The sequence below is a fragment of the Sycon ciliatum genome, chromosome 7, assembly GCF_964019385.1.
Source record: "Sycon ciliatum chromosome 7, ocSycCili1.1, whole genome shotgun sequence".
NCBI lineage: Eukaryota > Metazoa > Porifera > Calcarea > Leucosolenida > Sycettidae > Sycon > Sycon ciliatum.
Window position 1 is genome coordinate 11,733,880 of NC_088649.1, and position 21,434 is coordinate 11,755,313.

At 48.2% G+C, this 21,434-nt stretch overlaps 1 protein-coding gene and 1 long non-coding RNA gene across 3 annotated transcripts; one reads left to right on the top strand and one right to left on the bottom strand.

Annotated features, from left to right (window-relative positions):
• Positions 1 to 969: 969 nt before the first annotated feature.
• Positions 970 to 17,391, top strand: LOC135820991 (uncharacterized). Of its 2 annotated transcripts, XM_065334049.1 has the most exons (6): positions 970 to 1,649; positions 5,230 to 5,369; positions 7,023 to 7,515; positions 11,771 to 11,863; positions 15,651 to 15,959; positions 16,612 to 17,391. In XM_065334049.1, the coding sequence occupies exons 1-6, from the start codon at positions 1,346 to 1,348 to the stop codon at positions 16,662 to 16,664; spliced, it is 1,392 nt and encodes a 463-aa protein (XP_065190121.1). In that variant the 5' UTR covers positions 970 to 1,345; the 3' UTR covers positions 16,665 to 17,391. The 2 variants fall into 2 exon arrangements, with proteins under 2 accessions (XP_065190121.1, XP_065190120.1); XM_065334048.1 differs by having other exon boundaries at positions 15,651 to 17,391.
• LOC135820992 (uncharacterized) lies at positions 8,410 to 21,294 on the bottom strand. The gene is made up of 3 exons (XR_010554241.1): positions 21,145 to 21,294; positions 18,026 to 18,111; positions 8,410 to 8,663 (listed from the first exon to the last, which is right to left on the bottom strand). It is a non-coding gene; the product is annotated as an uncharacterized LOC135820992 (long non-coding RNA).
• Positions 21,295 to 21,434: the final 140 nt, after the last annotated feature.

A 21,434-nucleotide genomic window follows, 5' to 3' on the forward strand; every position in this document is an offset into this window, starting at 1 on the left:
GTATGTGTGTAACTAGTATTAACATTCCTTTCCTTTTCTTCGTCATGCTGTGTAGTGAGAGCGTGCCAGCGTGGGCACTTGTACTTGTCCATGTACAAGCGCCGCTTGCTTGGGGATTCGTAAAAAAGAGGAGTTACTACTAGTACTAGTAGTACTAGATCTACTACTAGTACTACTACTACTACTACTACTACTACTAGTAGTACTGAACGTGTTGTAGTTGCAGTGCATATGGGGGAGGACAAGGGGAATACCCGGTGACTAAGCAGGAGAGACCAAGCGGCATTCCGATCCTGAACTGAAGATGAGTCCAGTGTGGACTCAACAAGTACAAAAGTGCATGCAGCGTGCAGGTTACATTGCGCAATCAGCATGACCATGAATGGCATGATGATACATGCACATGATGTCAGCACTAGTACTACTAGTACTAGTACATGCACTACACACACACACAGTCGTCGCCAAAAAAGTCCGGCCAATGCTGTGCCAGCTAGCTACCGGTAGCTGTATGTGGACTGTCTTTTTTTTTAGTTCTACTTTCTACTTCTACTTCTAGAATTCTAGTGCTAGCAAGTAGCAGTACTCTACCATGCATGGTCAGCTCAGTAGCCTACAGTAGTGCACCACGGCCCGGGCACATGCTGCAGGATACCGGTTCTAGCAATACTGAGTCTGTACAGACTCAGCTAGCGTAGAGCTAGATCCGTGCTGTGCTCGACTAGTCAGCAGGCAGAGCTAAAGTCGTAAACAGCAGCGCGCGGGCCGCGGGGACTGTTTTCACCGCGCGCTGTGCTCATGCATGGTGCTGGTACTGTGGACCAGTACGTGTGCACCCTCTACTGACGCATGCATGCTACAGGCACCATGCCACTGCCACCGGCGCGGTCTGTACATCGATACAGTCATCTCGTACATCATGGTACATGTACGCATGGCGGCATTGGCCGGATTCTTTTGGCGACGAGTGTGTAGAACTCTAGGACGAGGCCCGTACGTGTATCATGAGCTTCTTGGAATGCTTCTTTTACACGTTTTATAATACATCAGTTCAGTTTATTATTCTCAACCTCCTGATCTCTCTTACTAGTCTTAGTTACCGGCCGTACTGAGTCTGTCCGAAGTAGTGGAAGTCCTGATCCTGAAACTCAGACAAAATAAAAGTCCAAGTAAAGAAGCGCTGTGCAAGGAGGTATCTTGTGCCAACACTGTGACTCATGCAGGACATTTGAGAAGCTAGAATATACTCAGCCCAGCCTGGCGGAACACAAGAATAAGGTGTGAACTAACTTGATACTTGTTGATACCAACGCCCCCCGCGAGGCTGGTGCCTGTTTGTCACAGTATGACTATGAGGGCATGTAGGGAGCAAGGCGAAGCTGGGAGTCTGTCCCAAAAGCCAGCGGAGGAGCCAAGCTCCGGAGGTGAGACTAGCGCCTGTGCCAGCCGGGCAAACGCTGCGCACGCTACCATGTCGAGGCAGTTTCCGCACCATCTGCTTTATCTCAGACGCGCCCAAGTACACCAGGTACACCGTGTTACTAGTGTTAGCGTATGGTGGCTAGTTCCGACTCTGTTCCTGCTCTACGTGCCTATGCTGACTGGTGCACAGTCACAGCCAACATATCCTCAGGGCCTAATAGTAATACGTAAGTACATTGAAAACTGACTATGAGTGACTGTGTACATCATGTAGTACATACAGTACACGTAGCATACAGACTTACAGTACAGGTTACATTTTTATGATTTACCCTAACATGTAGATGTACACGCAGGCAATCTAGTACTAGTAAGGGTAATCATGCAGTTTAGGGTCCCAAATTATTTCGCACTTTCCCAGTGTTCAGTATACTGTATACTGTCACACGCGTTTTCAGTGTACTTTCACTATGCTTCAGTTCTTCTTTTCTCGTGTGAAAGTTTTGTTTCCTTTGTCAAAGTTTTGTTTCCTGTGGATTCTGCCTGGCTCACGCATCATCTCTGACGGCTGGGCCGCATACGCGCAGATCAGGAACATCGACGGTGGCGTATACCAGCACGATGTCGTCGTCCACGACGACAACTTTGTTGATCCGGACGACCGAACGATCCACACCAACAACGTGGAAAACATGTGGATGCGGGCCAAGCGCCAGCTGAAGCGCAACTTCGGCACCTCGCGAGAGTTGTTCCCGACGTACCTCTGCGAGTTCGTGTGGAGACAGAGAGTTCGCGCGGAAGACAACACGTTCGGCTCCCTGCTCCGCAGTGTTCACCAGTAGTACCCAGTCTGAGCTGTCCTCGGTTTTCATGAAAATAAAGTTCATGATGTGAAAGTACACTGAAAACGCGTGTGACAGTACACTGAACACTGGGAAAGTGCGAAATAATTTGGGACCCTAAACTGCATGATTACCCTAGTAAGTAGTATCTAGGACCACTGCACTCCATTCCTTGGAAACTGGCACCTAAACATGTACTCATCAACCGCACGCATGCATACACACACGCGCGCACACACGCACACAGTCACACACACACACACACACACATGACATCCCCCTGCTGACCAACCCTGCAGGACAAGAGTTCCACTCTTCTCGTGAGAAAGCCGAGTGCTTTGCAGCGCATTTTGCGAACAAGTGTAGCCTTGGCAATAACGACCTCTGTGCTGCTGACCTGCCTGACCTGCAACGACCTGCCTATGCCACGCTAAAGCACATTCACTTTCGCGCAGCAACGGTCAAACGGCACTTGGCGAACTTGGCTGTATCAAAAGCAACTGGACCGGATGGCATCTCTGCTCGTGTGCTCAAGATGTGCTCATCTGAACTTGCAGACCCACTGGCAAAGCTCTTCGCCCTCTGCTTCTTAGCCGGTGTGCAACCCGGGGCATGGAAACTTGCCCATGTAGTCCCAGTTCACAAACGGTCCTCCAGATCTTTGGCATCTAACTACCGACCAATATCACTGCTAACGATCATGTCGAAAGTCATGGAGGGCATTGTAAACACGCAACTGGTTAACTACCTAGAGAAGCATGAGGTGTTGCCAAACAGCCAGTTTGGATTCCGACGTGGTAGAGGAACCGCAGATATCTTAACGGCTCTCCAACATGAATGGGTCCACACCATAAGTACTGGCGGTTGTGTCCAGGTCCTCGCCGTGGATATTGCCGGTGCGTTTGACCGGGTATCGCACACAGGAGTGCTGTACAAAGCAAAGCAGGCCGGCGTCGACGGACGCCTGCTTGTATGGCTACAGGACTACCTCACCAACCGAAACATCCGCGTTGTGGTTGGAGGCCAGACGTCAGATGCTCAACCCATCCAGGCTGGTGTCCCCCAAGGCAGCATCCTAGGACCCAGCCTCTTCCTTCTATACACCTGTGACATTGAACAATGTTTAACTCCAGGAACGCAGCTGAGCAGCTTTGCAGACGACACCACACTCTACAGCTTAGTACAGCCAACTGACGATCTCCAACAGTCCACCGCCTCCCTCCAAGGGTCCCTTAACAGTCTTGAGGAGTGGGGCCGCAAGTGGCGTATCTGTTTTGAGCCAGCCAAGACACAGCGCATGACTCTACATCGCAAGCACGTTCCCCCCTGCACTCCACCAGTCACCTTTGGAGGTGAAGCACTCCAGGAGACAGATACCCTGAAGCTGCTGGGAGTCATGCTCGACCCCACTCTCTCCTACAGAGCGCACACTCGCAGTGTTGCACTGCGCGCCTCCCAAAGGCTGGGTTTCCTACGAAAGGCAGCACCCATCCTGGACGACCATGGTCGAGTGACGGTCTACAAGGGATTCGTGCGACCCCTACTTGAATATGCCCCACTGGCCTGGTCGAGCGCAGCCGCAACTAACATATCCCAGCTGGACAAGGTTCAGCAACGTGCCCTGCATTTCCTGGGACCTGGAACCATCCTCCAAAGTCTTCAGCTTCGTCGGATGGTGGCAGCCCTGTCATACTTGTTCAAGCTGCACTACATTCCAGGGCCTCCCCAGGTAAAGGCCATGCTGCCACCAACCAAGCCCCCTGCCGTAGCTAGCATGTGCACACGGCAAACACGTCAGACGCACCATGCCTTTCAGCTGAAGTGGACACCCCCTCGCACAGCCCCTGACTACCTCCTGCGATCCTTCCCCTTCTTCGCCATCACACCCTGGAACAACCTGCCTGCGGACCTCCTGCTTCACGAGCCTCATTCAAGACGCCTCCAAACCTTCAAGGTCAACGTATGTAAGGATCTAATCCGAAAGAGATGGCTGTGGTCCACACAGTACCTGTGACGATGATATTGAGATTTGAGACCCATTTAGTATTTACCTCTCTACTACTACTTGCTTGTTATGATTATTGTCCTCTTTCTTAATTTTCCCTTCTGGTTTAGTCATTACACGTATTAATTTATATTATTTGGTGCAATACTAGCGCCCCTTTCTCACACCAAATTATTATTTTTGCTACCTGACCATGCAACCCCCCCTTTTTTTCGATGCCAGGTTGCAACGCTAACGCCGAGACCCCTGGTCGGTCGAGTTGCTCCCCGTACATCGGCACGTCGTCCCTACATCCCCTGTGTCTTGTCTTGTGTCTTGTCTCCAAATGTCTCTTTGTAGGGCTGTGTTCCCAATAAAAAAATAAAATAAAAAAAAAAAAAAAAACACACACACACACACACACACACACACACACACACACACACACACACATGTGCTTTCCTAATCCCTAGCGGCAGATCTCACGTGAATACTACGATCGACTACGACAATTAGCATGCAACTAACTTGGCTATGGTTAGGACCCTGAGGTGAAATGCATTCTCAGCAGACCAGGAGATGTGTTCTCCACCGGGCAGGGAACGCCAGACTCAGCGCGCGCGGGCTGCGCGAACAGCCTTACACTTGTGCCTCGCAATATACTGTGGCCGACGACAACTGCGTGCACAAGTGCGGGACTGAACAATAGAGTCGACAGCGTCACGGCACACACAGCCACACAGCCACGCACACACACACACACACACACACACACACACACACACACACACACACACACACACACACACACACACAGGTATTACTGTATACGCATATTCAGCTCTACAGTACAAATCATGCAGCATTTGTTTCATGGACTGAGTGTAAAACGCAAGACCGGCATTAGTGCAGTTGAAACACTGCAATCATCATTGAAGTTTATGTTCTTGTTTTTGCCGCTCTGCTTTCCTCCTTTCCTAGTACGTTACTGTAGCGCACTTCTGGATCTATACTGTCCCCTGGAAGTCATACAAGCGACATTCACTAGAGATGGGGTAGGAGTGCAACAGATGGTCACGCCTCTGCGCATGTGGAACGCATATTATGGAAACAAACACTTTGTAAGCATGGCGTGCACCTACAAGATTCAAAATAGTGTGTTTTCTGGTGGCAGTGCCAAAAGAATCTCTGCATCTGTTCTCTTCTGATCTATGACTCTGTGGTGTGTTGAACAGTCCATTGCTGATGTATGGTGGTGTATGGTGGTGTATGGTGGTGTATGGTGGTGTATGGTGGTGTATGGTGGTGTATGGTGGTGTGTGGTGGTGTATGGTGGTGTATGGTGGTGTATGGTGGTGTATGGTGGTGTATGGTGGTGTATGGTGGTGTATGGTGGTGTATGGTGGTGTATGGTGGTGTATGGTGGTGTATGGTGGTGAATGGTGGTGTATGGTGGTGTATGGTGGTGTATGGTGGTGTATGGTGGTGTATGGTGGTGTATGATGGTGTATGGTGATGTATGGTGGTGTATGGTGGTGTATGGTGGTGTATGGTGGTGTATGGTGGTGTATGGTGGTGTATGGTGGTGTATGGTGGTGTATGGTGGTGAATGGTGGTGTATGGTGGTGTATGGTGGTGTATGGTGGTGTATGGTGGTGTATGGTGGTGTATGGTGGTGTATGGTGATGTATGGTGGTGTATGGTGGTGTATGGTGGTGTATGGTGGTGTATGGTGGTGTATGGTGGTGAGGGTTCTTTTTTAAGGTTTAAAGTAGAGGGGACGGTTTCAAATAGGACACAGGTTGCAAACCGGAACGGACTCAATATTCACTTTCTCTCTTGGTATTTTGATTAGAAAACATATGTCACAGTGAGACTACGATGTGTTATACTTCGAGCCAAAATTTCATGGCTCTGCGATGACCAGAAGCGCCATATCAAGCAGGTGCGTTTTTGACGTGTTGCTTCGCACTGCAACTTGAGTTTTACGACTTTCGCAAAATCAACTTCTTGTCGCAGGTAAACAGCGGCTCGCCTCTCGCCAATAAAGCACCGCATACCAATCAAAACTAATGGAAGCACACACAAGGCTTATTGTTACTCTGTACTGGCCGTCGTGGAGCGATAGCAATTACCTAATTTCAGACCCAGAGTGAATTTGACGTGCACTCTAAAACGTGTCCGGTTTGGAGCCACCTCTGATTTGAACTTTTTTGAAGCGAAAAATTGGGCAACTTGGAGGCAATGGGTCAACACAAAGGAGTGGCTCAGTTCCATTGACTCTGGCCCCAGAGCAAACTTCAACATGCCAGTTTCCTTCCACAAACATATTTCGAGTGAAAAATCAACGCTGATGATCGGTTTGGGTCTATACAAATTTGGCTGTCAAAGCGTCCCGGTATCGAGCCGTCCCCTCTACCCTGCGGCCGTCCTGTTCCCAACATGTAGATACTAATGTCCTGTTCCCAACATGTAGATACTAATGGGCGTGTACAACTAACTTTGACTTCATATGTTTTCTTGTGGGCGTGCAAGCATGGCATGATGCGTGTGTTTACATGCATATACGTGCATGCGTGTGTTAACGTGCACATGTGTGTGTGTGTGTATGTGTGTGTGCATGCGTTTACATGCACGTCGGTGCGTGAATGTGCGAAACGTGTTGTGTGCTCAAGCATGCATGTGTATATTAAGTTGTTCCTGCTGCTGCTGCTGCTTTTGTTGTCGTCGTCATCGTTGTTGTTGTCGTTGTTGTTGCTCATTATCCATTGCAGATAGTATTAGGCTGCAATGATGTACAGCATTGCAAGATCGATAACTGCAGTGGAAGACTATCCAGATTTGGACAAGTCACACTGTTTGCTATCGACGGAAGCACTAATCTGGGATTCATCCCTCAATATCCATCGCGGTGCCGATTCCAAACTTGCCTAACACCCAACTGTCATGGCGGGATTGGATCTGTTACAGCCGATTTCATTGACATGAAGATTAGTCTTCGTACGACACTCAAGGATAAGGTGGCGCATATCAACCTGACATGGCAGCAGCCCTTGGAGCAGGCAATTCTTGAGAGCCTGCAGATTGTCGGCGTAACGCCTGACAACACCACGGTTAATTCCGTGGATAACCAGACGGCCTCCATCGAGTTGCATAATATCTGTAACTCACAGATCCATGCTGTCTCTATGAGCTACATACGTTCAGGAACAGTCGTCACAAGCATCCTGGAGTTCACATTACCGGCGTGTTCACCGGATACACCAAGTAAGTCAACCCAATCATGTCTGGCAATGCATGGCTGCGCGTATTCCCGTCAGCCAGTACTACTGACAAACACACACATATCTACATGATTGTACAGTTAATCCCACATTGAACAGGGGCGTCGGAACCGATGCGCCAGGTGCGGCCAAAGCCGCATCAGTATAACGAATTCACGTGTAGCGCATTTCGTGATATTGCGATCTATTGTTCATTTCCTGTTTGGACTCGTAGAAGATTGACCATTTGTAGGAAACTTTTCGCTTGAAACGAACCATATTTTGTAGGGGAGTATGGAAACCAAGTGCATGGTCACGTGCCAGGTATGACATTTTATAAGTTAAGAAAACAGCATGTCATTCGTTTTTGTTATGAAGAACTAGGTACCCTGCACACTGGTGTTTGTTATGAAGAACTAGGTACCCTGCACACTGATGTTTGTTATGAAGAACTAGGTACCCTGCACACTGATGTTTGTTATGAAGAACTAGGTACCCTGCACACTGGTGTTTGTTATGAAGAACTAGGTACCCTGCACACTGATGTTTGTTATGAAGAACTAGGTACCCTGCACACTGATGTTTCTCACATCAGGAGTCAACTGTATAGTAAAACCTGTGTTAGAGGCCACCTGTGTTAGAGGCCACCTGTGTTAGAGGCCACCTGTCTTGTGAGACTGGTCATTTCAGGACCATACCATGTTGCTACTTTGAAGTACATACATTGGAATCAAAGTTGAAAGGCCACCTGTCTGTAGAGACCGGGCGGGGTATTGTGTGCATCATAGAGCGGCCTCTAAACACAGGTTTCAGTGAACTCCAGCCTCTAAACACAGGTTTCAGCGAACGCCTCACATTCAGATGCTGTCAGTCCACTGAAAAATCAGGGAAGGAAAGATGTGAGATTTTGTGTTGATATTATACTTCTTTTGAAGTACGTGCATGAACTATTCTTGGTTACATTTGGAGATGATATATTTCCTAGGCAATTGGGATGATACTGGACTTATGATCTCAGGTAGTGTATGACCTTGTCCAGACGCTTGATAACTGAATTCAATGTGTGCATGGGAATAGTACTGTGGCTACCGCTGCTAGCGTGAAGTATATTCCGTTGAGAATTCAGCCGAGTGAAGATTGCCGAGTAATGTGCTGTAGGGCCCAACACAGGAAACACCGCTTAAACTTAGTTATGACTAGACAGGGTTCTAGCCAGGTCAAAATAGTAGGGGGGGGGGGGGAGGCATGGGAAAGTTACCCTTTTAGGGCGCGTTCAGACTGGCATGAATAGCCGCCGGAAAGCTTAAAGGGGAAGTTAAGGCAAAAATTAAAATTTCACCAGTTGTAGTCTTCGGGGTGCTGAGTCGAATGGTCTTGGTCCGAGAAAGCTGAGACGCTCCCTTCCTACTTGAATCCCAATCGAACTCGCGCACTTCCACCGAAACTGGGTGACTGCGCCCTACGAGATGGGGATTTGTATGCAAAATGTCACTAAAAGCGCCATTTCCTTCTTATAAAAGCACGGATGACCGCGATTGGCCCATATGTTGTAGTCCTTTGGACGCTGAGTCGACTGGTTTCGGTCCGAAAAGGCTGCGATGCAGCGTTCGCCCCTAATTCCCAATCGAACATGGTTGAACAAGCGGTCACGTGCTCCTGCGACGTAACCTGCGTACACCAGTCACCTGGTCACCGTGCCTGCAGGGTACAACTTACAGCCTGTTTTGACCTTTTTTGGGTGCAGTCCTGTCACTCGAGTTGAACCTTGGTGTGAAAGTTGTCGCCTGCTGGCGTGGTGACCAGGTGATTTTGGCACCCAGGAGCACGTGACCGCTTGTTCAACCATGTTCGATTGGGAATAAAGGAGGAACGCTGCATCGCAGCCTTTTCGGACCAAAACCAGTCGACTCAGCGTCCAAAAGACTACAACATATGGGCCAATCGCGGTCATCCGTGCTTTTATAAGAACGAAATGGCGCTTTTAGTGACATTTTGCATACAAATCCCCATCTAGTAGGGCGCAGTCACCCAGTTTCGGTGGAAGTGCGCGAGTTCGATTGGGATTCAAGTAGGAAGGGAGCGTCTCAGCTTTCTCGGACCAAGACCATTCGACTCAGCACCCCGAAGACTACAACTGGTGAAATTTTAATTTTTGCCTTAACTTCCCCTTTAAGCGTAATCCCGGGGATCATTGTGCTTTTGCTTGTGCTTGTCGACGGAAAATATACTATGTCCGGAGTGATTGGTGCTTCGGAGGCATTCATCCGCTTCGCGATCAGAGTATGCTTCTCGTTCGCAGTAAGCGTTTTGCCTTCAGAGCGGCCCGCAAAAATCACCACGTACAGCTCCATGAACTCCCTCTCCATTGCTGAGTCGAACAAAGATTTCGGCATGATGGGAGAAGTTGGCAGTCTAGAAGTCAAAACTCAAAACTCAAAAGCATGCAGTCAGACTGAAAGAGTAGAGGCTGAAATAAAACGAAAAGACGGAACATGTGCTGCAAGGATATCAAAAGCGCTCCGCGTGCCGCCGGAATCTGCATTCCACTGGCCTGCAGAGTGGTGGGAAACCTTTTCCGTGTTTACGCTGGCGGGAACGTCACGTGAGCGATTCCCCTTGACAACTTTCACATTCCGCTTGTTTTTTACGCCAGTCTGAAGGGGAAGTTAAGGCAAAAATTAAAATTTCACCAGTTGTAGTCTTCGGGGTGCTGAGCTGAATGGTCTTGGTCCGAGAAAGCTGAGACGCTCCCTTCCTACTTGAATCCCAATCGAACTCGCGCACTTCCACCGAAACTGGGTGACTGCGCCCTACTAGATGGGGATTTGTATGCAAAATGTCACTAAAAGCGCGATGTCGTTCTTATAAAAGCACGGATGACCGCGATTGGCCTATATGTTGTAGTCTTTTGGACGCTGAGTCGACTGGTTTTGGTCCGAAAAGGCTGCGATGCAGCGTTCCTCCTTTATTCCCAATCGAACATGGTTGAACAAGTGGTCACGTGCTCCTGGGTGCCAAAATCACCTGGTCACCACGCCAGCAGGCGACAACTTTCACACCAAGGTTCAACTCGAGTTCAACTCGAGTGACAGGACTGCACCCAAAAAAGGTCAAACAGGCTAGTAAGTTGTACCCTGCAGGCACGGTGACCAGGTGACTGGTGTACGCAGGAGCACGTGACCGCTTGTTCAACCATGTTCGATTGGGAATAGAGGAGGAACGCTGCATCGCAGCCTTTTCGGACCAAAACCAGTCGACTCAGCGTCCAAAAGACTACAACATATGGGCCAATCGCGGTCATCCGTGCTTTTATAAGAACGAAATGGCGCTTTTAGTGACATTTTGCATACAAATCCCCATCTATTAGGGCGCAGTCACCCAGTTTTGGTGGAAGTGCGCGAGTTCGATTGGGATTCAAGTAGGAAGGGAGCGTCTCAGCTTTCTCGGACCAAGACCATTCGACTCAGCACCCCGAAGACTACAGCTGGTGAAATTTATTTTTTGCCTTAACTTCCCCTTTAACCCATTCTCCATTTCCAAAATTACCTTGCTATGCAAAATGCAACGTACAGGGCGAACCCTCAACTTCACCCCAGACCAATGTGCCTTTATGAACCCTCTTGTAGTGACTATCGACTGCATTTTCGTTGAATGGCATGAAAAAACACAAAAATCGACCAGCAAGTAGGAGGGCGCCACTTTTTCACAGGGGGGGGGGGGGGGGGGGGGGCGCGATCAAAGTAGCGGGGCACCCCACCTCCTTTGGCTAGAACCCTGCTAGACATTAAAAAATACTTCTTGGAAGTGGATAACTCTCATAGTCTTCTTCTCCAAAATGGTACAGTTATGCACCACGTTGTAGAGGAGAGATACTACTACAAGGGAAGCCCGAATAAACGTCCAACGTTATCACGTGCGCACACACATTCATGTCACTTCTCGGGCGGTCCGGGACCAGGCACTGCCCATAACTTTAAAATGTCCGTAACTCCGAATCACATAGGTGTCAGTGGGGGGAGGGCCAGAGATCTGACACATGATGTCACTATTTCCACCAAATTGGCAAAAGAGTTGCAAATACTTTCACTGAGAACTACCCACACAGGATGTCCAGTAGACGTGAGGCGCACTTTGAAGTCTGGATAAGAGAGAGAGATACATGTTGTAAGTGAAGCGGTGTGCAGTGTACAGTGCAGTGTACAGTGCAGCATGCTCCTTTTTAAAGCACACTAGGACGAGTGCTGTTCTCTTCTGTCCAGGCACAGGTACACCGGTAACAGAGAAAACTACAGACTCAACTACTGCGATAGCTGGCAGGACTTCACGAAGAATAGCAACAACTTTCCAGACAAGTAAGTGCATGTCATCACATGTTTGGAAAAGAGACTATTACAGTGACCGAAGGCGGGGGGGGAGGGGGGAGGGGGGGGGGGTAAGACCTAAATCCAGCCACTAGCAGGTTTTCACTGGTTTGAGAGAAAAACACAAACACTGGCAGGTTTTCACTGGTTTGAGAGAAAAACACAAACACTGGCAGGCTTGTCCAGATTTTCCAGATGATCCCTGAGAGACCAATACTTACTAGTCTTCATGTTTATGTGAGTAGGTGCAAATATTATCACAGGTAACCTGTATCAATGCTCGGTCACAACAAGGTAGCTTGCGCTCTTGGGCCCTGAATTTGGTTGCCATCTCCGCGTACTGGAAAACCTCCGTGGGATGTGTGAAATGCCATGGGACACTTACAGGACATAGGCGCCTAGGTATCAACTGTCAAGTCCTTGTGTTTTGTCACTACTTCATGTACATGTGCGCGGCTCGATGGCACCCTATTACTCTGTGCAAGGCGCAGTGTACACATGGACAATGCGATCGGCTACTGACATGATTGTAATCAACGCCTCTTGGCTGCTCAACGTGATCTCTTGGCCACGGAATCCATGCGCCCCCCCCCCCCCCCCCACACACACACACACAATACACACGTACGTCATAAAGTAGGCCTGCAACTGGTAGGAGTTCGATCGGGTAACTACTTCGGGTATTCCTATCCGGGTAGCACGGCTACTCTACCGGGGTTTTTTCGACATAACTGTATCTACAGTGAGTATGCACTTGCGCTACATAGAAAGTGTACAGTAAGCATGTAGCCGTGCTTTTTACATGCACCGTTGCAAAAACACCATACTCCGACTACCCGATCGGGTTCTCAGGAGCAAACTGCTACTCGAATACCCAATCTAATTACGGGTAACACGGGTACCCTACTACCCGATGACAGCCCTACCATAAAGAGCGCAGGACCTTAGCTTTGCTAGGCATACTGATGTCTAGCAAAGTATGTGAATAACATGGAGTATGTGACAAGTAGTTATGTATCTGTACTCAAATCTTACATGCAGACCAAGATTACACACCGACCAAGACCAACAACAAAATCATAGTGTTCTAATTAACTTTTTTTTTTTAAGGATAGAGAGAACTTCGAATTCCAAAGGATCAGTGGGGGAAGTGAACTGCTTGAAAAGAGAAAAAATGCCAGACCCACCAGGACTCGAACGTAGGACCTTGCTTGTCATGAGCAATGCTCTAACCATCTGAGCTATGGGACCAGGTCAAACCTAGAAGGTGCTGACAAGTGTTTCACTTCAAAGGCTTCGATGCATACTTGCCAACCATACCGCGGTACCGGTTCTCCCGGTATACTACCGGAAAACTAGAGAGTAACTACTGGCATACCGGGGATTTTTCACATCGATCGAAAAACTACGGAAATCATTGGCCCTGAACCGTGAGTGTTCAGAAAAAGGTTGTTTCGTGGTGTGATAAGGGCATATGCAGCCCTGCATTCACAGAATCACACATGTAGAGGCGATCTGATATTGAAGAAACTCAGGTTTTGGCCCCCCAATGAACACGTCACTCTTGCCACTCTTGTTGGGAGCTCCTACCAAGCCTTAAGTGTAGTACTCTCAGAGCTAACATTGACCTTTTACAGGACACTGAGTCTTTTACTTCCTTTGATAAGGCTTGTTGCACTGGCCCGCCCTTACACCCGGGGGCCCCATCGCACGCATAGTAGTATTCTTTTATTGATAGTGGAGAAAGCAAAACAGGCAGATGCCTAATAACAATGGACCCACTGTGTAAGGTGAAGGGGAGGGGAGGGGGGGGGGGGGGGGGGGGAGGGGAGACATGGCTAATGGTAAATAGTGGCGGCGAAATAGAGCAGTTCCAGCACAGGTACAGAAACATGGGCGTAAAGCTAAAAGCAGGCAAGAACGCGCTTGACTTGAAGGCGGCCAGTTTGGTGACGCATGAACTCCTTACCTCATTCTTGCCCTCAGTTACTACCAGACTGCGTAACTAGGGAGTTAACTGCATGCTTGTGCGTAACTAAGTACATGTAGTATTGGACATTTTCCTGTGGCTAGCTCTCATAATACGTAGTACTAGCCCGATAATGACAATATGCAATGGGTTAGAACTGAATGAAAAGAAAGAAACAAATTGGGCAAAAAGTGCGTAAAATATGCAAAAATACTCAAAAGCTACACAAAAAAGAGAAAATGGCCAAAATCGGTGAAAACCAGCAAAATAAGGGGGAATGAGAGAAACTGAGTAAGGGAAACTGTGTGTGTGTGTGTGACTAAGGGATTTGCTTTGGCTAGGTTGGTTGGCAAGTATGCTGATGGCATTTGGATCTTTTCCCTCCGCCAGGGGACCAGCCACGGGCAGCCTGGTCCCATAGCTCAGATGGTTAGAGCATTGCTCATGACAAGCAAGGTCCTGGGTTTGACTCCTGGTGGGATTGTCGTTTTCTTTTCTTTTAAAAGGTACATCATTTCGCCGACTGATCTTTTGCCATTTGAAGTTCTCGCAATCCTTTAAAAATTCTTCAATACAGTGCATGCATCTGCACAATCCACATCAGTCCTAATGAACACTAGGAAATTTTAGGAACAAACATTTTCGTTCCCTTCTCTTCATGGTCTCTTATAGGGAATAAAGCAAAAATGACTAAAACAGCAATTACTCAATCTGCAGACAGAACTGTTTCCTCCTTTGTGAACTCATCAGCGCAGCACAGAGAAAATGAAGCCGAACCTGATAGCAATGAAAAATAAATTATCCAAAGCCAGATTTAAACCAGGCCTGAATGTACCTTGCCAGAGTGCTCAAACTGACAAGTCAGTGAGCTCTGCATAACGCAAACAGCAAAGCCACTACTCAAAATAAGAGTGTTCAACTGCTAGAAGAGCAGGAACGAAATACTCAATCTACGGATAGAACTGTTTCGACCTTTGTGGAATCATCAGTGCAGCACAGAGAAAATGAGGCCGAACCTGATAGCAATGAAAAATAAAAACTGATCACTTTGTTTCATCTCAAGCACTCTCCCACTCACGCACTCTCCCACTCATGCAATCTCCCACTCACGCACTCTCCCACTCATGCAATCTCCCACTCACGCTCTCTCCCACTCAAACACTCTCGCACTCTCACACTGTCCCAACCATGCACTCTCATACTCACACACTCTCACACTCGCCCACTCACGCATTTGCCCACTCACGCACTCGCCCACTCACGCACTCTCCCGCTCACGCACTCTCCCGCTCACACACTCGCCCACTCACACACTCTCGACTCACACACTCTCCCACTCATGCACTCTCCCACTCACGCACTCCACACTCGCGCACTCTCACACTCTCTCACTCATGCACTTGCCCACTCACGCACTTGCCCACTCACGCACTCTCCCACTCAAACACTCTCCCACCCACGCACTATCCCATTCACGCACTCGCCCACTCGCACACTCTCAACTCACACACTCTCACACTCACTCACTTGCCCACTCACACACTTTCCCACTCACACACTCGCCCACTCACGCACTCGTCCACTCATGCACTCGCCCAACCATACACTCTCCCACTCACGCACTCTCCCACCCATGCACTCTCCCACTCACATGCTCTCACACTCATACACTGTCCCACTCACACACTCCCACACTCATGCACTCTCCTACCCATACACTGTCCCACTCACACACTCACACATTTGCCCACTCACACGCTCTCCCACTCATGTAGACTGTTCTTGTGTTACCCTATGTGTTCATTGCAGGTACACCTCCTCACACAGATACATCTCAGCTGCACGTGACAGGCCTCATAGTAGGCCTGCTTTGTGGTATTGCCGTTCTCATTCTGCTTATCATCATTATTAGAAGATTCACGAGACCTGTTGATGATCCCCCTGTTGATGATCCCCCTGCACCGGGACATGATGCTATGGACGATCTCCCTGCACCGGGACATGATGCTATGGACGATTCCCCTGCACCGGAACATGATGCTATGGACGCGGATGATGCTATGGGCGATCCCCCTGCACTAGAACATGCTATGGATGATCTCCCTGTACCAGGGCATGGTATGGACGGTTCAAGTATAATGGTGCAAGCTGTTGGTGGTCCGCTTTCACCGGTGCAGGCAGTACAAGCTACTGAAGATAGTAGCGTACCCAATAGAGTTGGCAAAGCTCCACATTCTGCCTTTTTGAATAATGCACAAGCTGAGCACTGAGCAGTCTCCACTAATCCACAAAATGCTTCAGGACACAGCATTACAGATCCCACCACGCAATATTGAGCCAATGCATTGGAAATTGGATAGGAGTATTGAACAATCATCACCGCAACACCTCTCGCTGTAACCGAATTATTGCCACGACAGCAGCCGTGATAACGACATCTTCTCCCACGGAAAATACTTCGTGGAAGTATCCCCAGCTCTAGCACCACCAAAGCCAGTTGCAGTATGCAGTGTACACATGTCTGCAGTGTACCCCCCCCCCCCCCCCCCCGGGAGTTGAACAATATTGACTTGAACTGGTCAGATGGTTCCTTGAAGTGTTCCGTGCCTTGCCGTTGCTCCCATTACATTTGTTTGTGTATATAATGTGTGTATATGTGTGTGCTGGCATGTATGTGCATGTGTGTGTGTGCTGGCATGTATGTGCATGTGTGTGTGTGTGTGTGTGTGTGTGTACGTGTGTGCATGTGTATGTGTGTGCATGCGTGCAGGTGTGTGTATTGCTTTACTACCACTGGCTACCATTTCCCTGGATATGTGTTAGTGATCAAGACCTGGCCGGTTATGAGTGTAAACCTATTTCTTTGAGAGAATGTGTACGCGGAAGGCGGCCAGTAGTCGGCTGCATGAGGTGATGGCTTTATTAGACTATGTTTTGACAATTGTAAGCTGATATTTATAATATCATGTCCCCATCCATACCGGGCATACTAGCAAGGTTAACCATACTAGACCTGACTATCAGCATTGCTGGTGTATTGATTTCGGTCACACTCGCCAGGCCGGTATGCACACCATGGCAGCAGGCTATGGGGAGCTGTCTCGATAGCTATACTAGCCACAATGTTATCATTTCTATTTCCAATGATTCTCCCGGACTGGGTGCCACTCAGCAGAGAAAACTGATTTTCCCGGACTGGGTGCCACTCAGCAGAGAAAACTGATGTCTCTCCTTTTCTTTGCTTTGGAATGCCATCCGATTATGGCAGGTGTGGTGTAGCTATTGGCATGCTATAACCCTGACGTTGAGCCTAGCAGCTGCTGATACTGCTCAATGTTATTCTGGACCGCTATCATGCTTTGCCTTCCCTCTAATCCCTACATTGTGAGTTGTGAATTTCAATTTTAATTATATTCTCCAACCACTGCTGTATGCATAAACCGTGAGCAATGTCATCATACCATTATTTCATGTCGCATGCAGCTGGTGACAATGCTTCTACAGTACAATGCTTCTCAACTCAACAAGCCCAACCGTGCAATCTGTCTCATACTGCCAGTGCAGGTGTGTGTGTGTGTGTGTGTGTGTGTGTGTGTGTGTGTGTGTGTGTGTGTGTGTGTGTGTGTGTGTGTGTGTGTGTGTGTGTGTGTGTGTGTGTGTGTGTGTGTGTGTGTGTGTGTGTGTGTGTGTGTGCATCAGTGGGCTCTTGGCTCTTGCCAACCCTGATATTACTTGCCCCCCGGGCAAATGCGATTCAATTTCGCCGGCCGCGCACCATCCACCCGAGCAATGTGTGTTTGTGTGTGTGTGTGTGTGTGTGTGTGTGTGTGTGTGTGTGTGTGTGTGTGTGTGTAACAGTTATGTGTGTGTGTGTGTGTGTGTACGTGTGTGTGTGTGTGTGTACGTGTGTGTGTACGTGTGTGTGTGTGTGTGTGTACGTGTGTGTGTGTGTGTGTGTGTGTGTGTGTGCATGCGTGCGCAGTACTTGTCTAGGATGCTGCCATTACACCACAACATGGCAGCTGGGTCTCGGGACATTCCGGGACTGGGCACGGCACGAAACTTTGAACGTCTGTAACTCTGAATCTCGATTGTTTCGATGGGGAAGGGCCAGATATCCGGCATACGACGTCACTATCCACAGAATTTGGCAAGGGAGTAGTAATTATATGACTACAACTCACCAACAGGGTGTCCGTGGGCTGAGGTGTCCATGACTTCGAGGTCCGGATAACACAGATATGAGTGTATACTGGACTGGCACAGTATACTGGAAGGGAAAGAGGAGCAGAAGTCAGAACATATGCTGTGAATGGTGTTTCTTACAGAAGAGTGTTGTGCACATTTCAGAGCAAACAGTTCTCCTGTCAGAATCGTTATGTCGCACCCAACCTACATGATTGTACTTCGAAGTATATACATGTAGTACAAATAAACCTGTGTTTGCTGGACCCTGGATCAAGCGGAAACCTGTGTTGACCGGGCATATTGTCATGTACCAAAGTGCTGTGGATCGAGAGAGCATCCCTGGATCAAGTGGGATCCGGTCATATCAGGATAGTTTCTTCTGCACCAAGGGCGTCCGGTTAGGGCAAGTTTTACTGTAAATACGAACTCGTATCTACCGACCTACGCAATTATAGACCCGCCTGCCTGCCTACACAACACCATAAACAGGCATGGTGACAATACCTTAGTTCCAGGGCCAAAGCCAACATTAGTCCAAATCTCAGTTTTGACCATATGAATCTCATTATTCACAATACCAACAACACCCTCTCTTACCAGTTCTCCCATCATCCCACGTATCTCATCCATCAAGCGAAAACACGAAACCCCCTCGAACAGCCTTTGGGGAATCCTTTTAAAAATACAAAAACACAGAGTTCCAGCTTGTAGATACTGGCACGGCATAACAGGGGCGTCACCGGACCCCTTCACAGGGGGGTGCACAGGAATTTTGCACAGGAAAACACGAAAAAGTTCGCTGATAGCAGGCCCGTCGCACGGACTTTGGAAGTGGGGTGGCCATGGGGTACGGGGCCCTCCCCCGGGAAAAATTTCAAAAATTAAAGCCAATTGCAAGCATTTCCGGGCATTTGGTGCCATTTCAGTGTAACTACAATGAAAGACTTTTTGATTCTGCAACAAGCCGAGAAGACGCTACGATCGGGGATAAGAATTCTTCATTATCCTCCCCCGGGAAAAAATTCAAAAATTGAAGGCAATTGCAAGCATTTTCAGGCATTTGCCATGATTTGGTGCCACTTTAGTGTAACTAGTGTAACTAATCTACGAGTCGTACTCGTACTTGCACTTGCTACATGCACTCGCGCGATCACGGCAGCACAGTACAACTAGTTTTAGTGCATGCAGTTTATTAGTAGATTCTACCAGCACTACACTTTTCATAACCAGGAGTTCACAAAAAAACCAAGGTCGAATTTTTTAGGGGGGTGCACGTGCCCCCCGTGCCCATCACGGGTGACGCCCCTGCATAAACTCCTCCATACAGCTATTTCGATCATACAGATCTCATCAGTGAGGGTTGTGAGAATACTAAACAGCCAGAACTTATGAGTAGCACTCTTTTATACAGAGAACATGAAGTAGCGCAATAGCACGCTATGAGGTAGCAAAAGTGGTTACACACGGAGCGATATCGCGCTATCGGTGTCCGACTATTTTTTGGGTGAGTTCTGAGTGTTCAAACTGTGGCTTTATACATGACAGTAACATGTACTGTGGAAAATACAGTACTCATCAGTCAACACTGCGTCATTATCCTACACTATGGTCATAATCATGCAGTGCTGCCAAACCGTCCGATTTTTGAAGGCTCTTTCGAAAAACGTCCGAAAAGTAGCCAAAAATGTCAGGGATCAGTACTTTCCTATTCAGAAGTCCTGTATTTTCCACTTTTCAGCGCAACTGAAGGCACAAATCACTGTCATGTGCTTCTAAAAAGGCTAGCTCTTGGCGGTGGAAGTGCAAAGTACGAGGGCATGTACACTGTACAGTGTGTGACCACACTCCTGCATTACCAGGATTACAGAATTCAAGCATGGCAACCAATTACTTCGGTGTGCAAGATCGGTTACCATGACAACGGAGCGAATTTTCATGGTATTTTGGGCGGTATTTCGAATTCTCCGGAAAAAAATGCTGAGGAGAAAAATTCGCACCATGTGGCCAGCCTTGGCGATGAAGGGTGTCCAATTTTGGGCGAAAATTATTTGGCAGCACTGATAATGTGACACTAAAGAACTGCTGGCAGCCAGCATACCATGACTGGGCATGATACTACTACTGTACCGCAGTCATGTAGTACTAGGCTATAGGACACTGATCATCCCGGCCAGGTCTGCACAGCAATCACTGCTTTTGAGTTTTGTCTTTACTTAGTAGAGTACATAAAAGGGGGGGGGGGGGGGGGGTTGTCAACTGAAGTGCAGAGTGCAGCACTAGTGACACTGTGTAGTGGGAAAATCGAAACTCGCTACCCGGACATGCTGGACATGCCGGACATGCCACACACAGCTCCACCTGAGTACACTCAGTCACTGTTACTAGTACATGAGTACACTCAGTCACTGTTACTAGTACATGACTTGTAATGATGTAATGATTGTGCTATATTGTACTATCTACTAGTAGTGCCTATTATGGCTACACTAATACATGTATGCCTAAACTACCAAAATGTCCAGCTGCATATATGGACTGCGCGGGGGGGGGGGGCTCCGAGGACAGACTAGACTGGCGAGCTCAGATGTACTGTACAAGTACAAATTATTAATTTTCGTTCACGAAATCTTTCGTTATATCGCTCCACCAGCAGGCTTGTTACGTTACGTGCTAATTTTCGTTTTGGTCGAGGTCTGTCACCCCGAACGTTCAGAAAAAAAACTTTAGTTTGGTACAAACTTTCATTATTTCGTGCCCCCTATTAAACGAATATTATAGCGAAAGTTATTTCCAAACGAAAATTTGTACTTATACAGTATTATGGCACCATTCATTGTAAAAAGCATTTGCCGAAGCAAACAGAACAACAGCGAGCACGCACGCGTGCACGACTCAAAGTCTCAACGTCATTGCCAGACACTAGCCTTTACACAGAATGTCCGTAGAGGTCTAACCCGTGACATGTGGACAGAGTGACGGTCGACAGTGACTAGTGTGCTTTTACTTGTACTGGCGTACGCGTGAAGTCGGTGCGTGTACATACACAAACAGTAGGTAACATAATCATCACGAGTCTTTACGTAGGTACATGTAGGTACATTGACATTGTACTTACTGACATTATGAACACAGCTGAGTGAGTCTGTACTCCAACCATGATCCAAGGACAGAGACAGTGGCCTCGCGATCGCCGACAGTCGCGTTTTCTCGGATCGGGAAGCGATTTTTCCGACTTTCCGAAAGCGCCGCGCTAGTGCAGTGAGCATTGCCAAGTACACAATGTCATTCACTCATTGCTTGCAGTCTTTCGCGCTGGCAGTGGCAACCGCTAGTGTTAGTACTGACAAGTGACAGAAGCGAGTCATTTGAGCTAGCTGGAAATGATGTTGTGACGGGTGTTCTACG